At 39.0% G+C, this 20,112-nt stretch overlaps 1 protein-coding gene across 5 annotated transcripts in view; it reads left to right on the forward strand.

Annotated features, from left to right (window-relative positions):
- The window catches only part of COL12A1 (collagen type XII alpha 1 chain), a 128,184-nt gene that overhangs the window by 95,423 nt on the left and 12,649 nt on the right, over window positions 1–20,112 (forward strand). For all 5 annotated transcript variants that reach the window (XM_005552541.4, XM_005552540.4, XM_005552544.4 and 2 more), the window contains 7 exons: window positions 8,528–8,677; window positions 11,179–11,256; window positions 12,374–12,460; window positions 13,856–13,909; window positions 14,966–15,061; window positions 15,593–15,646; window positions 16,003–16,056. In XM_005552541.4, coding sequence (XP_005552598.3) covers window positions 8,528–8,677; window positions 11,179–11,256; window positions 12,374–12,460; window positions 13,856–13,909; window positions 14,966–15,061; window positions 15,593–15,646; window positions 16,003–16,056 — 573 coding nt within the window. The remainder of the gene's footprint in view (window positions 1–8,527; window positions 8,678–11,178; window positions 11,257–12,373; window positions 12,461–13,855; window positions 13,910–14,965; window positions 15,062–15,592; window positions 15,647–16,002; window positions 16,057–20,112) is intronic.

Genomic DNA, 20,112 nt, shown 5'->3' on the forward strand with positions numbered 1-20,112 from the left:
CCACTGATAACCATTTGGTAACTGTTATTTTAAAATTTCCAACTGTCATGGAATGCTTCATTTTATTTGAATTTTTTGAAAGGCAATATTTTTTAGAGGTCTGTAGTGATAGTCATTAATGATCACAAATCAAGACAATTTTTTTTGACATTCTCTTCTTTATACCATTTGCTTCCCCAAGAAAGATATTTGCATTCTTGGGTTTTATATAATGCCTATTTTTTTCTCCTCAAAAGCTCTGCCTTTTCTTTCCAAACTGTCTACCTTCTTTTGTTTTTTATTTTAATAATCTCTCTTTTAGTTTCTCCTTTTTTCCCACTGTGCTCTCTTTTGTCCTCCATTCCTTAAACCCATTCTTTCTTTTTTTTTAAAAATTTATTTATTATTATTATACTTTAAGTTGTAGGGTACATGTGCATAACGTGCAGGTTTGTTACATATGTATACTTGTGCCATGTTGGTGTGCTGCACCCATCAACTCGTCATTTACATCAGGTATAACTCCCAATGCAATCCGTCCCCCCTCCCCCCTCAACATGATAGGCCCCGGTGTGTGATGTTCCCCTTCCTGAGTCCAAGTGATCTCATTGTTCAGTTCCCACCTATGAGTGAGAACATGCGGTGTTTGGTTTTCTGTTCTTGTGATAGTTTGCTAAGAATGATGGTTTCCAGCTGCATCCATGTCCCTACAAAGGACACAAACTCATCCTTTTTGATGGCTGCATAGTATTCCATGGTGTATATGTGCCACATTTTCTTAATCCAATCTGTCACTGATGGACATTTGGGTTGATTCCAAGTCTTTGCTATTGTGAATAGTGCTGCAATAAACATACGTGTGCATGTGTCTTTATAGCAGCATAATTTATAATCCTTTGGGTATATACCCAGTAATGGGATGGCTGGGTCATATGGTACATCTAGTTCTAGATCCTTGAGGAATCGCCATACTGTTTTCCATAATGGTTGAACTAGTTTACAATCCCACCAACAGTGTAAAAGCGTTCCTATTTCTCCACATCCTCTCCAGCACCTGTTGTTTCCTGACTTTTTAATGATCGCCATTCTAACTGGTGTGAGATGGTATCTCATTGTGGTTTTGATTTGCATTTCTCTGATGGCCAGTGATGCTGAGCATTTTTTCATGTGTCTGTTGGCTGTATGAATGTCTTCTTTTGAGAAATGTCTGTTCATATCCTTTGCCCACTTTTTGATGGGGTTGTTTGTTTTTTTCTTGTAAATTTGTTTGAGTTCTTTGTAGGTTCTGGATATTAGCCCTTTGTCAGATGAGTAGATTGCAAAAATTTTCTCCCATTCTGTAGGTTGCCTGTTCACTCTGATGGTAGTTTCTTTTGCTGTGCAGAAGCTCTTTAGTTTAATGAGATCCCATTTGTCAATTTTGGCTTTTGCTGCTGTTGCTTTTGGTGTTTTAGACATGAAGTCTTTGCCCATGCCTATGTCCTGAATGGTACTACCTAGGTTTTCCTCTAGGATTTTTATGGTATTAGGTCTAACATTTAAGTCTCTAATCCATCTTGAATTAATTTTCGTATAAGGAGTAAGGAAAGGATCCAGTTTCAGCTTTCTACTGATGGCTAGCCAATTTTCCCAGCACCATTTATTAAATAGGGAATCCTTTCCCCATTTCTTGTTTCTCTCAGGTTTGTCAAAGATCAGATGGCTGTATATTAGTGGCATTATTTCTGAGGACTCTGTTCTGTTCCATTGGTCTATATCTCTGTTTTGGTACCAGTACCATGCTGTTTTGGTTACTGTAGCCTTGTAGTATAGTTTGAAGTCAGGTAGCATGATGCCTCCAGCTTTGTTCTTTTGACTTAGGATTGTCTTGGAGATGCGGGCTCTTTTTTGGTTCCATATGAACTTTAAAGCAGTTTTTTCCAATTCTGTGAAGAAAGTCATTGGTAGCTTGATGGGGATGGCATTGAATCTATAAATAACCTTGGGCAGTATGGCCATTTTCACGATATTGATTCTTCCTATCCATGAGCATGGTATGTTCTTCCATTTGTTTGTGTCCTCTTTTATTTCACTGAGCAGTGGTTTGTAGTTCTCCTTGAAGAGGTCCTTTACATCCCTTGTAAGTTGGATTCCTAGGTATTTGATTCTCTTTGAAGCAATTGTGAATGGAAGTTCATTCCTGATTTGGCTCTCTGTTTGTCTGTTACTGGTGTATAAGAATGCTTGTGATTTTTGCACATTAATTTTGTATCCTGAGACTGCTGAAGTTGCTTACCAGCTTAAGGAGATTTTGGGCTGAGACAATGGGGTTTTCTAAATATACAATCATGTCATCTGCAAACAGGGACAATTTGACTTCTTCTTTTCCTAACTGAATACCCTTGATTTCTTTCTCTTGCCTGATTGCCCTAGCCAGAACTTCCAACACTATGTTGAATAGGAGTGGTGAGAGAGGGCATCCCTGTCTTGTGCCAGTTTTCAAAGGGAATTTTTCCAGTTTTTGCCCATTCAGTATGATATTGGCTGTGGGTTTGTCATAAATAGCTCTTATTATTTTGAGGTACGTTCCATCGATACCAAATTTATTGAGCGTTTTTAGCATGAAGGGCTGTTGAATTTTGTCAAAAGCCTTTTCTGCATCTATTGAGATAATCATGTGGTTCTTGTCTTTGGTTCTGTTTATATGCTGGATTATGTTTATTGATTTGCGAATGTTGAACCAGCGTTGCATCCCAGGGATGAAGCCCACTTGATCATGGTGGATAAGCTTTTTGATGTGTTGCTGAATCCGGTTTGCCAGTATTTTATTGACGATTTTTGCATCGATGTTCATCAGGGATATTGGTCTAAAATTCTCCTTTTTTGTTGTGTCTCTGCCAGGCTTTGGTATCAGGATGATGTTGGCCTCATAAAATGAGTTAGGGAGGATTCCCTCTTTTTCTATTGATTGGAATAGTTTCAGAAGGAATGGTACCAACTCCTCCTTGTACCTCTGGTAGAATTCAGCTGTGAATCCATTGTGTCCTGGACTTTTTTTGGTTGGTAGGCTATTAATTATTGCCTCAATTTCAGAGCCTGCTATTGGTCTATTCAGGGATTCAACTTCTTCCTGGTTTAGTCTTGGAAGGGTGTAAGTGTCCAGGAAATTATCCATTTCTTCTAGATTTTCCAGTTTATTTGCGTAGAGGTGTTTATAGTATTCTCTGATGGTAGTTTGTATTTCTATGGGGTCGGTGGTGATATCCCCTTTATCATTTTTAATTGCGTCGATTTGATTCCTCTCTCTTTTCTTCTTTATTAGTCTTGCTAGCGGTCTGTCAATTTTGTTTTCAAAAAACCAACTCCTGGATTCATTGATTTTTTGGAGAGTTTTTTGTGTCTCTATCTCCTTCAGTTCTGCTCTGATCTTAGTTACTTCTTGCCTTCTGCTAGCTTTCGAATGTGTTTGCTCTTGCTTCTCTAGTTCTTTTAATTGCGATGTTAGAGTGTCAATTTTAGATCTTTCCTGCTTTCTCTTGTGGGCATTTAGTGCTATAAATTTCCCTCTACACACTGCTTTAAATGTGTCCCAGAGATTCTGGTATGTTGTATCTTTGTTCTCATTGGTTTCAAAGAACATCTTTATTTCTGCCTTCATTTCGTTATGTACCCAGTAGTCATTCAGGAGCAGGTTGTTCAGTTTCCATGTAGTTGAGCGGTTTTGATTGAGTTTCTTAGTCCTGAGTTCTAGTTTGATTGCACTGTGGTCTGAGAGACAGTTTGTTATAATTTCTGTTCTTGTACATTTGCTGAGGAGTGCTTTACTTCCAATTACGTGGTCGATTTTGGAGTAAGTACGATGTGGTGCTGAGAAGAATGTATATTCTGTTGATTTGGGGTGGAGAGTTCTATAGATGTCTATTAGGTCTGCTTGCTGCAGAGATGAGTTCAATTCCTGGATATCCTTGTTAACTTTCTGTCTCGTTGATCTGTCTAATGTTGACAGTAGAGTGTTGAAGTCTCCCATTATTATTGTATGGGAGTCTAAGTCTCTTTGTAAGTCTCTAAGGACTTGCTTTATGAATCTGGGTGCTCCTGTATTGGGTGCATATATATTTAGGATAGTTAGCTCTTCCTGTTGAATTGATCCCTTTACCATTATGTAATGGCCTTCTTTGTCTCTTTTGATCTTTGATGGTTTAAAGTCTGTTTTATCAGAGACTAGGATTGCAACCCCTGCTTTTTTTTGTTCTCCATTTGCTTGGTAAATCTTCCTCCATCCCTTTATTTTGAGCCTATGTATGTCTCTGCGTGTGAGATGGGTCTCCTGAATACAGCAGACTGATGGGTCTGGACTCTTTATCCAGTTTGCCAGTCTGTGTCTTTTACTTGGAGCATTTAGTCCATTTACATTTAAGGTTAAGATTGTTATGTGTGAACTTGATCCTGCCATTATGATATTAACTGGTTATTTTGCTCGTTAGTTGATGCAGTTTCTTCCTAGCCTCGATGGTCTTTACATTTTGGCATGTTTTTGCAATGGCTGGTACCGGTTGTTCCTTTCCATGTTTAGTGCTTCCTTCAGGGTCTCTTGTAAGGCAGGCCTAGTGGTGACAAAATCTCTAAGCATTTGCTTATCTGTAAAGGATTTTATTTCTCCTTCACTTATGAAACTTAGTTTGGCTGGATATGAAATTCTGGGTTTAAAATTCTTTTCTTTAAGAATGTTGAATATTGGCCCCCACTCTCTTCTGGCTTGGAGAGTTTCTGCCGAGAGATCTGCTGTTAGTCTGATGGGCTTCCCTTTGTGGGTAACCCGACCTTTCTCTCTGGCTGCCCTTAAGATTTTTTCCTTCATTTCAACTTTGGTGAATCTGGCAATTATGTGTCTTGGAGTTGCTCTTCTCGAGGAGTATCTTTGTGGCATTCTCTGTATTTCCTGGATTTGAATGTTGGCCTGCCCTACTAGGTTGGGGAAGTTCTCCTGGATGATATCCTGAAGAGTGTTTTCCAACTTGGTTCCATTTTCCCCCTCACTTTCAGGCACCCCAATCAGACATAGATTTGGTCTTTTTACATAATCCCATACTTCTTGCAGGCTTTGTTCATTTCTTTTTCTTCTTTTTTCTTTTGGTTTCTCTTCTCGCTTCATTTCATTCATTTGATCCTCTATCGCTGATACTCTTTCTTCCAGTTGATCGAGTCGGTTACTGAAGCTTGTGCATTTGTCACGTATTTCTCGTGTCATGGTTTTCATCTCTTTCATTTCGTTTATGACCTTCTCTGCATTAATTACTCTAGCCATCAATTCTTCCACTTTTTTTTCAAGATTTTTAGTTTCTTTGCGCTGGGTACGTAATTCCTCCTTTAGCTCTGAGAAATTTGATGGACTGAAGCCTTCTTCTCTCATCTCGTCAAAGTCATTCTCCGTCCAGCTTTGATCCGTTGCTGGCGATGAGCTGCGCTCCTTTGCTGGGGGAGATGCGCTCTTATTTTTTGAATTTCCAGCTTTTCTGCCCTGCTTTTTCCCCATCTTTGTGGTTTTATCTGCCTCTGGTCTTTGATGATGGTGATGTACTGATGGGGTTTTGGTGTAGGTGTCCTTCCTGTTTGATAGTTTTCCTTCTAACAGTCAGGACCCTCAGCTGTAGGTCTGTTGGAGATTGCTTGAGGTCCACTCCAGACCCTGTTTGCCTGGGTATCAGCAGCAGAGGCTGCAGAAGATAGAATATTTCTGAACAGCGAGTGTACCTGTCTGATTCTTGCTTTGGAAGCTTCCTCTCAGGGGTGTACTCCACCCTGTGAGGTGTGGGGTGTCAGACTGCCCCTAGTGGGGGATGTCTCCCAGTTAGGCTACTCAGGGGTCAGGGACCCACTTGAGCAGGGAGTCTGTCCCTTCTCAGATCTCAACCTCCGTGTTGGGAGATCCACTGCTCTCTTCAAAGCTGTCAGACAGAGTCGTTTGCGTCTGCAGAGGTTTGGGCTGCGTTTGTTATTGCCTTGTCCCCAGAGGTGGAGTCTACAGAGACAGGCAGGTTTCCTTGAGCTGCTGTGAGCTCCACCCAGTTGGAGCTTCCCAGCAGCTTTGTTTACCTACTTAAGCCTCAGCAATGGCGGGCGCCCCTCCCCCAGCCTCACTGCTGCCTTGCCGGTAGATTACAGACTGCTGTGCTAGCAATGAGGGAGGCTCCGTGGGTGTGGGACCCTCCCGGCCAGGTGTGGGATATGATCTCCTGGTGTGCCTGTTTGCTTAAAGCGCAGTATTGGGGTGGGAGTTACCCGATTTTCCAGGTGTTGTGTGTCTCAGTTCCCCTGGCTAGGAAAAGGGATTCCCTTCCCCCTTGCGCTTCCCAGGTGAGGCAATGCCTCGCCCTGCTTCAGCTCTCGCTGGTCGGGCTGCAGCAGCTGACCAGCACCGATCGTCCGGCACTCCCCAGTGAGATGAACCCAGTACCTCAGTTGAAAATGCAGAAATCACCGGTCTTCTGTGTCGCTCGCGCTGGGAGTTGGAGACTGGAGCTGTTCCTATTCGGCCATCTTGCTCCGCTCCCCCCCCCCCAATTCTTTCTTTTTAAACAGCTTTATTGAGATGTCATATAGAAAAATTGCATATACTTAAGGTGTACAATGAGGTGTTCTGATATACACACACATTGTGAAATAATCTCCACAATCAAGCTAATTAACATATCTATTACCTCTACAGTTACCATTGTGTGTGTGTGTATGTGCCGAACCAATTTAATCTAAGATCTAGCATCTTGCAAATTGCCAAGTATAAAATACCCCCACCCCATTGGCCCACTCTCATTTATCCCATCAATTCAAGTACCACCTTCAGTCACTCTCAGCTGTTCACATTTTTTTACCGAGCCAAGGATTCAAGCACTCTTCTTTCACTTTCCATCTAATTCCTGAATTGAAGTTTTTCAAACCTGGGATGAGAATGAGCAATATTTCAAGAACAGGAAATCAGTGACAGTGACGGGGAGAGGGACCTTTGAGGAGAGGGATCAACTAAAATAGTTTAATTAAGGAAAGACGGACAGTTATCCCTTCTTGGGGATTCTCTTGAAAAGCTTTTGTTGTGTCTCCCTTCTATGGTTAAAAGATGACATGGATTCACTTGAGACATTTATAATAAGAAAGAAAGCTAGAATGGCAGAGTCTGGGAAGAGAGACGAGTGACAAGAGGCTCCCTATTTTTTTCTACTGGTCTGGGATCAACAACACATCATTTAGGAAATAGGTTGGTTACTCTACATACTTGGCACAATGATCTACAGGTAAAGGGCCAAATCTGAAATGCATTTAAACTGCAGTAAAACACACTGAATAAATTATAGCAAAATGTACTTCTAGAATGTGTTTCTCTATGGCTAGCATTCAATGAGTGTTACTGAAATAATTTTGTCATGAATTAAAAATGTTGAAATAATTTTTCTGGATATTGCGGTTTTTCACATGCCTTTTCAATGTTTGCATCTGTGGTTGTTCATATATGAGCCAAAAAGTTTTAGTTCTTATTAGATAAAAAAATATCCTAGTATAGTGTTCTTCTTGAGTTCAGTATTAGTTGATTGTCCTGGGGGCATTTAAACTTTATTTTTAGTAACCTATGTATTACTTTTATATAAAAGCAATATGTAATTTATATTTATCACAGATGCAGTAAACTTATGTTTTGGTGCTGATTCCATGTGGGAAAAATATTTAGTTTAAAAAATACTTTAGAAATTATTCTTATGCTTATCGACTGAGAACATTTAAGGGAATTTCTGTTCCTTTTAATTTGCTGCCAAACTTTTCAAAGTCATCATCAAGGGCTTACTTGAGTATTTGTGCTGTGATAAGTAGAAACTCTGAGCATAACTATACAGACAGGGATTACCCAGGACCATTCTTTACATTGTTGAAATACAAACATTTTGTTAATTATACTAATAGAGTTTTTAACATTCTGTGTGTCTTCAGTAGCAAACGAAAAATAAATCAATATAAACTTCTTTCCTTAAAAGGAAATTGAATCCTTAATTCTGTTGATGTCCAGAGTTGAATCCCTATAGAAGACATGTGCTACTTCTTTACTGTATGAGATATCTGTATGGTATGCAGATTATTTCTGCCTGAGATTGGGGAACAACAAACTGAAAGATGAATTTAGCAAAATTAGTGGAAGACATCTGAAATTTCCTTGTAGTGAATATAATAATATATACATGATTTATTAACCTCTATTTGAATAGCTCTTTATAGCTTACAAAGTCATTTCATCTACTACATCCTCTCTGGTCATCTCAGTAAGAGTAGATAATGAGAAAACAAGAAATTATGCATGTATATGTGCATGTAGGAAACTGAGACCAGAGGTTAAGTGGCTTGTCTAGTTTCATATTATCAGTGAATTATTTCATTGACATTGCCAACTGTTCTTGGATTTTTAGAGTAAGACTTTTGAATTAGGATGAAAATAGCTTAAAAAACTTAAAAAAAATCTGATCTGAACTATGCAGAGTCAGCTAATTTTTTAGTGTAGAAATTTTATAATGGAAACAAATTATCTTTTTAGGTTCATATTGTGGTGACCCCAAAAAGTGTTAAGACTTACATTGACTGCTATGAAATTATAGAAAAAGACATCAAGGAAGCTGGAAATATAACAACTGATGGTTATGAAATTCTTGGAAAACTCCTTAAAGGGGAAAGGAAATCAGCCGCAGTGAGTTACACATTTTTACTTTTCTTGGTACCTTGTGTTGAGATTGAAATGGCATTTTCTAAACAACTCCATGAGTTTTATTTTATTCTGTTTTTCTCAGTGAGTTTTAAGTTGTCAAATTTCTTGGTCAGATCAAAACATTGGAAGAAGTACATTGAGAAAATATGTCCACAGAACATAATAATGTGCTTTAACTACTTACTAGAAACAAAATAAGATGTCAAGGCACCAGGAAACACCATGCAGTCATCTCGAAACAGGATCAAATTGGAGAATACCACACAAAGAGTTGCCAGCATACCCAGTGAAATAGAAAATCATTCCTGTTTTGTTCTTCAGCAATAATTGTTAATATAGATTTGTGCAGTCAGGATATTAAGCATTTGGGGACACTAGTTGCAACTTTCACCAGAGCCCGCATTTGCTCACAGAGGAGCCATTCGGCTGTCTGTCTCAAAAGGATCAGTGGAGTAGGGCAGCCAGCTGACCCCATTACTCACAACTTTCACCATCTCAGGTTTGAGGCAGAGCGTGACAACCCCATTTACAATGCTATCTAGTAGGGAAAATTTAAATCTAAAGTTGTCATCATACCAAGCTAATTAAATTCATATTAAATGTCATTCAAAGCCAGGCACCATTGCTCATGCCTATAATCCCAGCATTTTCAGAGGCCAAGGAAGGAGAATCACTTAAGGCCAGGAGTTCAAGATTAGCCTAGGCAACATAGTGAGACCCTGTCTCTATAAAAAGGAAAAAAAAAATCAGCTGAATGTGGTGGCATGTGCCTGTATTCCTAGCAACTTGGGAGGCTGAGGTGGGAAGATTGCTAGAGCCCAGGAATTTGCAGCTGCAGAGAACTATGATGGCATCACTACACTCCAGCCTGGGTGACAGACCGAGACCCTGTCTCAATCAATCAATCAATCAATCAATCAATCAAAGTCAATAGACCTATTGTCCTAAAAGCAAAGCTAACCTGTTTGGCTTCTATAATTATTATTTTTAAAATGGCTTTATTTATTTAATTTAGCTTTCTTTCATGGACAGGATTTTCTTCTAGATTCAAAAGGAAAATTTTTATTCCACAATATAGAAACAATTAGTTCAAATGTAATATAATTTTGATTAAAATCCAAACCTTCTGTTGAATATTGAATCTGACATTTAAGTATAACAATTACATCACGTTTTTAAAAGAATAACATTGTCTAAACAACTTTTTACTTTTTATCAAAAGTAGTTTATTTTTCAACTATAGAAAGATATAAGATATATGCTATCTTGAAATAGTTGAGGATATCGAAAAAGTTATTGGTCAACCCCTTGGTAATAATTTCTAAAAAGAAGAGCATCAATTGTAGAATAAGTGAAGAATTGTTTCTTTAATTTACTTTAATGTTACTTTTCTATAAGGGTGGGCTCTTAAAGCTTGATTTAGGCTGGGTGTGGTGGCTCATGCCTGTAGTCCCAGCACTTTGGGAGGCCGAGGCGGGTGGATCATTTGAGGTCAGGAGTTTGAGACTAGCTTGGCCAACATGGTAAGACCCCATCTCTACTAAATAAACAAAAATTAGCCAGGCGTGGTGGTGGGAGCTATATGTAATGCCAGCTAATTGGGAGGCTGAGGCAGGAGAATCTCTTGAACCCAGGAGGCAGAGGTTGCAGTGAGCCAAGATCACACCACTGTACTCCAACCTGGGCAACAGTGAGACTCCACCTCAAAACAAAACAAAACAAAAAACAAAAAACAAATTTGATTTAAATGTGTGTAGGCTTGAAATTCATTTAATTATAGAAATTAATATTCTCTTAAAAAGTAACACAAGACTGGGCACCGTGGCTCACGCCTGTAGTCCTAGCACTTCGGGGGGATCACTTGAGTCTGGCAATTCAAGACAAGCCTGGCCAACATGGTAAAACCCCGCCTCTATTAAAAAATACAAAAAAATTAGCTGGGCATGGTGGTGCACACCTGTAATCCCAGCTACTCAGGAGGCTGAGGCGCGAAAAGCATTTGAGCCTGGGAGGCAGATGTTGCAGTGAGCCAGGATCCCACCACTGTACTCCAGCCTGGGTAATAGAGTGGGACTCTGTCTCAAAAAAAAAAAAAAAAAAAAAAAAAAGAAAGCACACAACAAACAAATGACACAAAACTCAAACACTGCATTTCAACCAAATAAATGAATCAAGAGTGGGAATCTCACATACACATTTCACTTTTCTATCTCTTTCTCATAGGCATATGTTCAAACATTGCATTTTGGCTAAAGTAGTGAATCAGGAGTGGGAATCTACATACATGTTTCACTTTTCTATCTCTTTCTCATAGGCATATGTTTTTATGTTCTTTTCTCGTGATGTAAGGATCACATTGCTCTCAATGGCTCACACCCTTGACAGAGTCTGTGTGAGAAGTTGGCAATGGTTACAATGTGGAAATGCCAATATAAAATGTTTTTCATGCATCTTTAGCTGATGTGGCTGTTGGTTGTTTGCAGTTCCAAATCCAGAGTTTTGACATTGTCTGCAGCCCAGTGTGGACCAGTAGAGACAGATGCTGTGATATTCCCTCTAGGGTAAGTAAAACAGAATTGAATTCTGTCATGGCTTTAACAGTTTCCCAGGAATGAACCCTTGTGCCTGGGAGAGGAAGTAGCACTCCACAGTTGCATCTTCAGGATGGAGCTAAAAGACACGCAACGTGTGGGTGCTCACCAGCTACTACAGAAAAGCCAGTGCCTGTGTGAACCCTCCCTCACAAGCTGGGAATGCACAGACTGTATCTGGAAATTCTCCCTAACAGAAAAGTCCTGCTGAGTTAATGTGTTTGATAAGCCCACTTACTGTAAAGCCCTCTTATTGCTTGTAAATTATCAGCATTTTACAGAACAAGCCAGCACCTTTCTGGATAACTAAGGTTTTTTAGATGGTAGAAATAACCATAGTATTTCTTTTCGAGATGATGGCCTTTCTTTAATAGTATCTATGTAGGTGTTAATGGTTACAATGTTGAATGTTGGTGATGGATTTGAAACTTTTGACCAGCAAAGACCCACATACATCCACAGGAAGGGTGTGCATTGTTTATTCAGCAAATATTGATTGAGCACCTATTATAAGCTGGGCACCAATCTGTGTGCTTGTTTTAAGCCAGTAAAAAGTGAGTATTCCAGTGAAAGGCACTGGAAGAGAACGAATTAACAATGACATATATACTATATTATTGAGTGAAAGTCCTAGGATGCATAACAAATCAGGGCAAAGGGATAGTGATGGTAGCCCTCAGTGATAAGGGGAGATTTAAGCAGAGACCTGAATGAAGTGAGGGACAAAACAATGTGGCTAATGGAGAAAGAGGACAGAATTCTGGATTTTTTTTTTTTCCAAATGGGAATTGATATTTGAGATACACAACAAGTCTCTAACACCGGATTAGAGGAAATTGGATTAAATTACCAGAGGTCTCAGTGGTCACGTAAACATTTCTTTGTCAGTGAGGTTTCCTAATGTAATGCCTAAAATAAAGACATAAAGGAGCACAGCAAGTTTCAACATAAGACTATTCATAATGATAAGTAAAATTATTTCTTTAAGTTGGGAAACAGACTTCCTTGTGCATGTAAGTGGGGGTGGGGATGGGAAGGCATTTTTTTCCTCTAAATTTAAAGGCAAATATTTTTTTCAAAATTGCAGAGAGATGAGGCAAAATGCCCTGCTTTTCCAAATTCTTGCACATGTACACAGGACAGCGTTGGACCTCCAGGACCTCCAGGCCCTGCAGTAAGGAAATTGAAATAGTTCCTCTGGTTTTTCCTTTGAAATCTTTAGAGTGATTATCTATTTGCTGGTATAGAGTCAATAAAATGCTTCAGTTCATCCAGGTTTTCTAGGATAGAGCAAGCTAAATTGCAGACCATCTTTTTAGTATATTTAGACATCTGAAATGGAGTAAATCAGGAAGAATATTTGATTCTGGCATTTGACATATTTCTTCAGCCATGCAAGAATGATAATATTGGCTAGTCTTCAGGAGCTTTTTTCTTAAAGATGTGAAGCTGGATTTCCATCTGTAATTACATGACTGAAAATTCCTTACGTCTCCTGAAAGCTTCTTAAGTGTTTGGTACAAAGCCATAGTTGAGAGCTGACTCAAGAACAACTTGTTGAGAACCTAGAACATGTGCACCTTATGTAGCAGATGTATCATGAGAATTACATAGAGAGAGGGTAATTAACACATGTGATATCATAAACTCTGGGTTTGGAATAACTTGAGTGAGAAGACTGTGACCAGATTTATTCGTTGGTTGGGAGGGAAGGCCAAGAAAGTGCAAGGCAAAACATTGAAGACTGCAGTGATAGAGTTCATTGATCAATGTGAAACCCCTTGATTTAGTCAATCCAGTATCTGATCTGGGCCAATTTTGAGGATAGCTCTAATCTCCATTGGCTTCTTTTAAGAAAATATGTAATTAACATAGGAAGAGCTCGGATTCACAGAACACCAAAACTTACTATCCCTGGGTCCTAGCAAATAATGTAGACTGATTTTAGGTTAATTACAAAGCAGCTCCTCATATATAGAATCAAAATGTCACTGGAATTACCATTCTTTTTTCTAGTAACAGTGATTTATATTTATAATCATGAAATTATATCCTGGATGTGACTTAGATGTTTTTGAGATGTTGGGATTTTTTCCCCTGTCATTGTGAGGTAACATGCTTGGATGTCACTATGATATTTATTTCCTCTTTGTTCAGTTGTTTCTGAATTCCTGTTAAGTACATGTTCTAATATTCTGAGAGAGTGAAGATATTCTTCTTTTTGCCCATCATTTTCCCTGAGGAATGTAATTCATATAAATCCAAAGCTCATTTTTCTCTTTATTGTATACAAGTAGTATGTTTGCTTTTCCCAGCAAACCTCAGATTTTGAAATGAAAACTTGAAATATGAAATATAATTTAAAAAATAAGATGCTCAGAATGTACAAAGTTTTGAAATTCTCTTGCCTTGCATATTTGTATGACATGAAATATTTGCTTCAATATTTTGAAAGCAACTGTAGAATATTAATTGTCTGGAGATTGCACTTTTTCTTGAAGCACTTTTTATGTATCAACTTCTTCCTGCTTTCCTATGTTCACACTAATATGTGCTCTATGTATTTTAGGGAGGGCCTGGTGCTAAAGGTCCCAGAGGTGAAAGAGGTATCAGTGGGGCAGTTGTAAGTATATTTTAGAGTGCATTTAAATTTTCATCTATATGCTGAAATCTGATTGTTCAAATTTTCACAAAGCGGGGATGTGATCTTGAGCAAGTCAGCTCAGGTTTAGTGTGCCTCAGGTAATGTAATTACCTCTGTCTTATCTCTGGATATCATAATGATGGATTAGACAAGCCAGAGAAAGAAATGCATAGGATGCATGTCATAGGTGTAACAATTACACATGGGGAAGCTGCAGAAGATCTTTAAGGGCTTGGCCGGAACATGGGGAAGCAGATGGGGTAAACACACCCCACAGGGAGCAGAGACCCTCTAGAGAGCTGGAGCCTGCTGGGAGTAGTTCTGCTGCTTCTTTTTTCACCAGTCTCAGAAAAGAAAATGCTGAGTGCTCACAAGGGGTCACCTGCCCCTTCTGCCAGCTCCACACTGGTTTTCTGTAAGACAACTCAAGCTTCTCAGGGGAATATTTTATGAAGACAATATGTAGTTTTTGGTCATAATATAATTAATGATAAAATAACCCCGTTAGGAAAGGGCAAGATTAGAATGCTAACCCAGGCCTGACGCCAAGGTTGTGCCTTTTCCACCTAGACAGATCGCAAAAGAGCTCCAGCACAGGGCACCTCATCCATGGGCATCTTTTCTTTCCTTGCTTGATTTATATATCCTTTAGTCCCAGAAATAAGCTGAAGTCTAAGAGAAATGAGGACTAGCTTAAAATAAATCAAATCCAGTGAGACTTGAGCTTTTAATCTCATATAAGTCTATGAAAATTAATATATGAATGTTTTATATGCGATGTGTTTTATTTAAAAAATCTATTTCTAATAGGACTTTTATGGAAAGGAAGTGCTTTTGTGAATTTATTGCACTTTTCAATAGTAAAGGGAAGAAGGAAATTACATTAATAAATACATTCATAGATGTAGATTTCTGAAATGTTTACAAAGATTATATGATTGATGTCTTAGAGCTATGATGACAAGTGTCTGACTAAATGTCAGCACTGAAAAAGTATTACATTATTTGTGGTTGTCTCTCTCTTGTGTATTTTAGGGGCCCCCTGGTCCTCGTGGAGACATAGGTCCTCCAGGCCCCCAGGGTCCTCCAGGCCCTCAGGGACCCAATGGACTCTCTATTCCGGGAGAGCAAGTAAGCATAAAGCCTTTCTGCATTAAATAAGAATGGTGGATAAACATTTAGTTAAATGAATCTTTTCTACATTTTGCCAAATCAAATGTTTTCTCAGATAGTTCAACAAGGTTAGTCACCAAGATAGTAGTCACTATGATGACTGTTATTTTAGATATGTAAATAGACTATGTAATAATATAAAACTGTGTAGAATAAATTACTGCTACTTATTTGACTTCATTAAACATTTTCTTATAAGTAATGTAGATATCGCCTATGTTAAACTGTATTCTTTTATGGCAAGTATAATATCCCATAATTATATAAAATTATCCCATAACATTGTAAGTAGAAATTATAACACAGCACTTGTAGTTTAAAAAATGAGCACTAATTCAAAAAAGGTTTATTCATCTCCTTTCAAAAATACCCTTCTGTGCTCATTCTGGATTTATGAAGTGATGAAGATTTTGTAAGTGACTCATGTCTTCCTTTTTAACTTAATCTCTGTGAAATGCCTGAGAACTGTTTTCCCATTGCTCACTCTAGGGTCGCCAAGGGATGAAAGGTGATGCTGGAGAGCCAGGACTTCCAGGCCGAACAGTGAGTTGGTCTCTAAGTTGCCTTTTCTTCCCCCTGTCATGCGTTATTTGAAAATTTCCCTTTGTAGTGCCTCAAAAGGTGAACCCAGGTTAAGTAGCAAAGCGGAAGCCTGGATATGTGTTTCACCTCATTTCCATTTCATATCCTGGTCTTAGCCTTCAAGTTGGTGCTGTTCAATTCAGGTATCTGCTTGTTGACTGAGCATCTCCTGTATGCTTGGCAATGTGCTTGACTCTGTTCTCCAGTTTCTTTTCAGAGTCTCTGGAATTAAAAAAACATTTTGGAAAAGAGCAAGGATTCTCTCCCACACAGGAAGTATATTATAATGTTTCACTTGTTTGTTTCCTTCTGTGCAGGGAACTCCAGGGTTACCTGGCCCACCAGGACCAATGGGACCTCCAGGAGATAGAGTAAGTTTTCTTGGGCAGGCTATAATGATGTTGGAAATGATGTCACATGGTTGCCTATTAATTAAGAACCCTTCAAAATCCAGTTTGCAAGGCTGGTAATGAATCATGTATCTTGTGGAAAGCTGCAAAGCTAATGTCAGTGGACCACCCAACATCAGATCAATCTCAAGGTCTTTGAAATAAAATGGTGGGACTCTAGGGGAGTCTTTGAAATTTTAATTTTCAGAAAATTTCTTACTGTATCATATTCATAAAAAGAAGTCCAGAAAAGGAGTTTTAACTGATTAAAAAGAGATTTAAGAATCTCAGCAAATTGTTTTAAATCTTAAAATTAAAATCTTAGTTATGAGGCAGCTTTTCTGTAACCATGAGGGTAGCCTTGACTCCCGTAGCACTTTCTACAAACTCAAGACATCCTGTCTACACCTTTAGAACTCAGATACCACTTCTAGGCTTGATGGTGGGGTAGACAGCTGGTATTTAGTAGGAACTTTTCCTATTGGTAGCAGCTTTCAGGTTTGGTTTTGACTTAGCACGAAAGCAGTACAGGAAGCCCAGTCTTCTCTAGGATAAGTTAATGAGAAGCATGGTGAACATGACCTCTATGCTCTATTCATCAATGATGTGAAACATTTGGTTCCACAGGAGACCACAAATGCTTTAATAAAAAGAACCCAGAAATTTTAAGAGTTTCGCAAAACAAAGGAACTAATGACTTTTCAGCATCTTATGGTTCCAAAAATAGTCTGAGAGTAGTTTGTATTTTGATTAATCAATCTAGTTAAAATATATGACTAGCAGCAGGATCTGAGGAAGCCAGTACTGTAACAGCTGTCACTAAACATAGATCTATTAGCCTTAACACCTCCAAGACACCGCTGGGCAGAGGCAGGCCATTCAGAGGGAGCAAAGATTTGCCCTAAGATAATACAAAATGGTAGATGATATGCCAGTGAACTTTATTTGTTCCCATGCCTCCTTTTGAGTTTGGGGGAGAGATACGACAGAGGTCAAAGAGAAAACTATTTTCTGGGATATGGGATGTGGAGGTAGTTCTGATATATACATCTTCTGACTCTTTTGAGACTGGCACGTTAGGTTTTTTTTTTTTAATTCTTATTTTACAATAAAGGACAACAGTGAGAGTACAAGAGTGACAAGTCAGTCTTCTTTATTAGAAAGTAAACCCCAGAATATTGCGGTTGAGAAGTGGCGATGGGCTGACTTGCTTGCTGCTGCTATGACTGAAACTTTGTGCCCATCACATCCACCCCAATGTGGGCTTCATGCAGATACACGGCGGGGTCCCTAGCATACTTCCCAGCAGCACTGCCTTTCTGGACTGGCGCTCAGACAGACATCACCATCAGGCAGCGTCACTGCATCCTTGAAAAGTAAGGGACTGGAAGGGACTGTGCTCTTCCGTTCTCAAATTCTAGTCTGTGTCCAGCTTTGTGGTGAGGCCACCCTGGGATGAGGGCAAGAGAACTTTTCAGGATACTGTTCTCCCTTTTCCTTCACAGCCTGTGTACCTCCCTACTGCTTAGTAAACGACCACTAATGCAAAAAGGAGGGTGCATAGCTGGTGGGGCATCAACAATTTTAGAAAGTTAGAGAGATAGGAATCTCAGCTGAAACAAAACAAAACTTGAACTCAGTAGTGGAAGTGAAGAGAAGGAAGCACAAGAGATCAAGGCCAAGAGTTGTGGTGAGGAATGAAGAATTTGTTAGCAGGATCAAGTAGGGAGAAACAAGATACAGAGATCGTCTTCCGCACAGACGATTTTTGAAATGAGGCACAGTATTGGGGGCTATTAGAAAGTAACCAAAGAACCACATATACAGGTATCTGTACATGTGTATCTATGAAAATGGTCATCGGTCTTCTCAGCCACCCTCACATGGGTAGAAGTGGAAATAACTGCTGCAGCTTGCACCAAAATTGAAGAATAAAATGAAATTGTGGTACGAAGTTCTGCAGATGGCATAATGGGTAGCCTTTTTGAGTACTTCACAATAAATCTTCTTCAGTCCAATTTAGGAATATGTTTCCTCTAAAAGGAAATGGTTGATCAGAAAGTTCTTAGACTGACTAAAGAGGGATTAATTATTTAGAAATATGATACTTACCATAAAAAATGAAAAAGAGCATCCTATATAGTTGGAGAAACTTGGGTAGAAGAAATTTTATTCAAATTGTCCAAGTAATATTATAGGGATTTTTTTTCTTAAGTGGCCGTTAGAAGTGATACGGATGTTACATCAGATAGGGTTAGGATCTGTTTTTTGTTAGTCAGGCCTAGATCTTCCAGCAAACAGCTGAAATCTTATCTCTAAAAGTTTCTGAAAAAAGTCTTTTTTTGGGGGGAAGTGGAATATTTCCAACAAAGTAAAAAGAATAATTTAAACTTCTATTGTAAAGTCAATGCACTAATAAAAAGTGTGGATACTTAATTCGGGAAGAGATCCAAATTGTTGACTTTTGTGAAAATCCAAGAATATGGATGAAACGATTACTTTCACACTCTGCAGAAAATGAGACAAAAATCTCTGACAGAGGAATGCAACATCTCTAAAAAATGACCTGACTCAGAAATCCTCGGCTGGATTTCAGAGATCTGCTGTTGAGAGTGAATGCTAACTGGGTAGCAGGATGACTCATTCCAGGCGAAAGTCATTTGGCACTGTACAGAGAGAGAAAAAAACATATAAATGCGGGCGCACGAGCCAGAGATCAAGCCTGTGGGGAGATGTGCTCTATTCCTGCCTAGTGAACTGATGCTGAGGCAGTTCTGGCCTTTGTATGTGATGAAGAGAGACAGACCACTGCAAAAATTAACTGCTTATTATCAGGATTGAGGATTTCCTCTCTTTTGAGTGGAGGGCAGTTAAGACAGCTTTGCCTCTGTTTTTTTTTTTTTTTTGAAACAGGGTCCCACTCTGTCACCCAGGCTGGAGTGCAGTGGTGATCATGGCTCACTGCAGCCCTGACCTCTTGGGCTCAAGTGATCCTTCCACCTCAGCCTCCCAAGTAGCTGGGGCCACAGGTGTGTGCCACCATGCTTGGCTATTTTTTTTTCTTTCACTTTTCTTTTAGTGACAGGGTCTCCTTATGTTGCTCAGGCTGGTCTTCAACTCCTGGGCTTAAGTAATCCTCCTGCCTTGGCCTCCCAGAGTGCTGCGATTGCAGGCATGAGCTATTGCACCCAGTCTAGCTTTGCCTCTTTTGAGAGAGGAAGAAAGAAATTCACCAGGAGTGGAGACATAAGTAGTCCTGCTCTAGCTGTCTGACAATTGCTCAGGGAATGAGGAAGGGAGTTTTCTAATTGGGTGATCAGGATTTTCCATACAGACTTCTCTATGTCTGTATGCATGGCAGGGCATGAAGACTTGAGAGCATATGTTAAAATAATTTTATTATTTATGTTTAATATATATTCTTAGATAAGGGGGAGTTTAAATGTATAGTAAACATTCATGTTAAATATTTACTGCAGAGCTTAATATTTGCATATTTGGTAAAGGAATGTTTTATAAAGTTTGATGATTCCATCTTAAGGAAATTTTAGGCTTTAGAACATGATGTATTGACCAGTATATATTATAAATATTCTATTAAATATATGGCTAAAATATCCGGAAGCTGTGATAAAAGCAATAGGGAGGATTTCTTACTGTTTTGTTGAGGGTAAAGGGTGCTGATATGATGGAAGAGAATGAAGGCGTGGAGAATTCACCAAAGGGAAAAATGAATTTCTAAGTTGAGAGTCCAATTCCCAGCAGACAAAGGAAGACTCTGCCACCATAATATCATCTTTTATGATACCACTTGCTTTTCTCAGCAACTTTCCTTTCCTCTCACCTGCATCATTCCTGGGCCAACCTGTGGACATTGATTTTTCCATAGAATGTATAAATCTTCCTTTAGACTTCTTTATGCTATTACAAAAGAAAAAAAATCTTTATGAAGGGAATCTGCCTTCCTGAGAGAAGATTAGTTTGGCTCTTAAAATTGTTTTATTTATAACTATACAAGTGAATGAGCATAGAAGTTAA

This window comes from Macaca fascicularis, chromosome 4 (assembly GCF_037993035.2).
Source record: "Macaca fascicularis isolate 582-1 chromosome 4, T2T-MFA8v1.1".
NCBI lineage: Eukaryota > Metazoa > Chordata > Mammalia > Primates > Cercopithecidae > Macaca > Macaca fascicularis.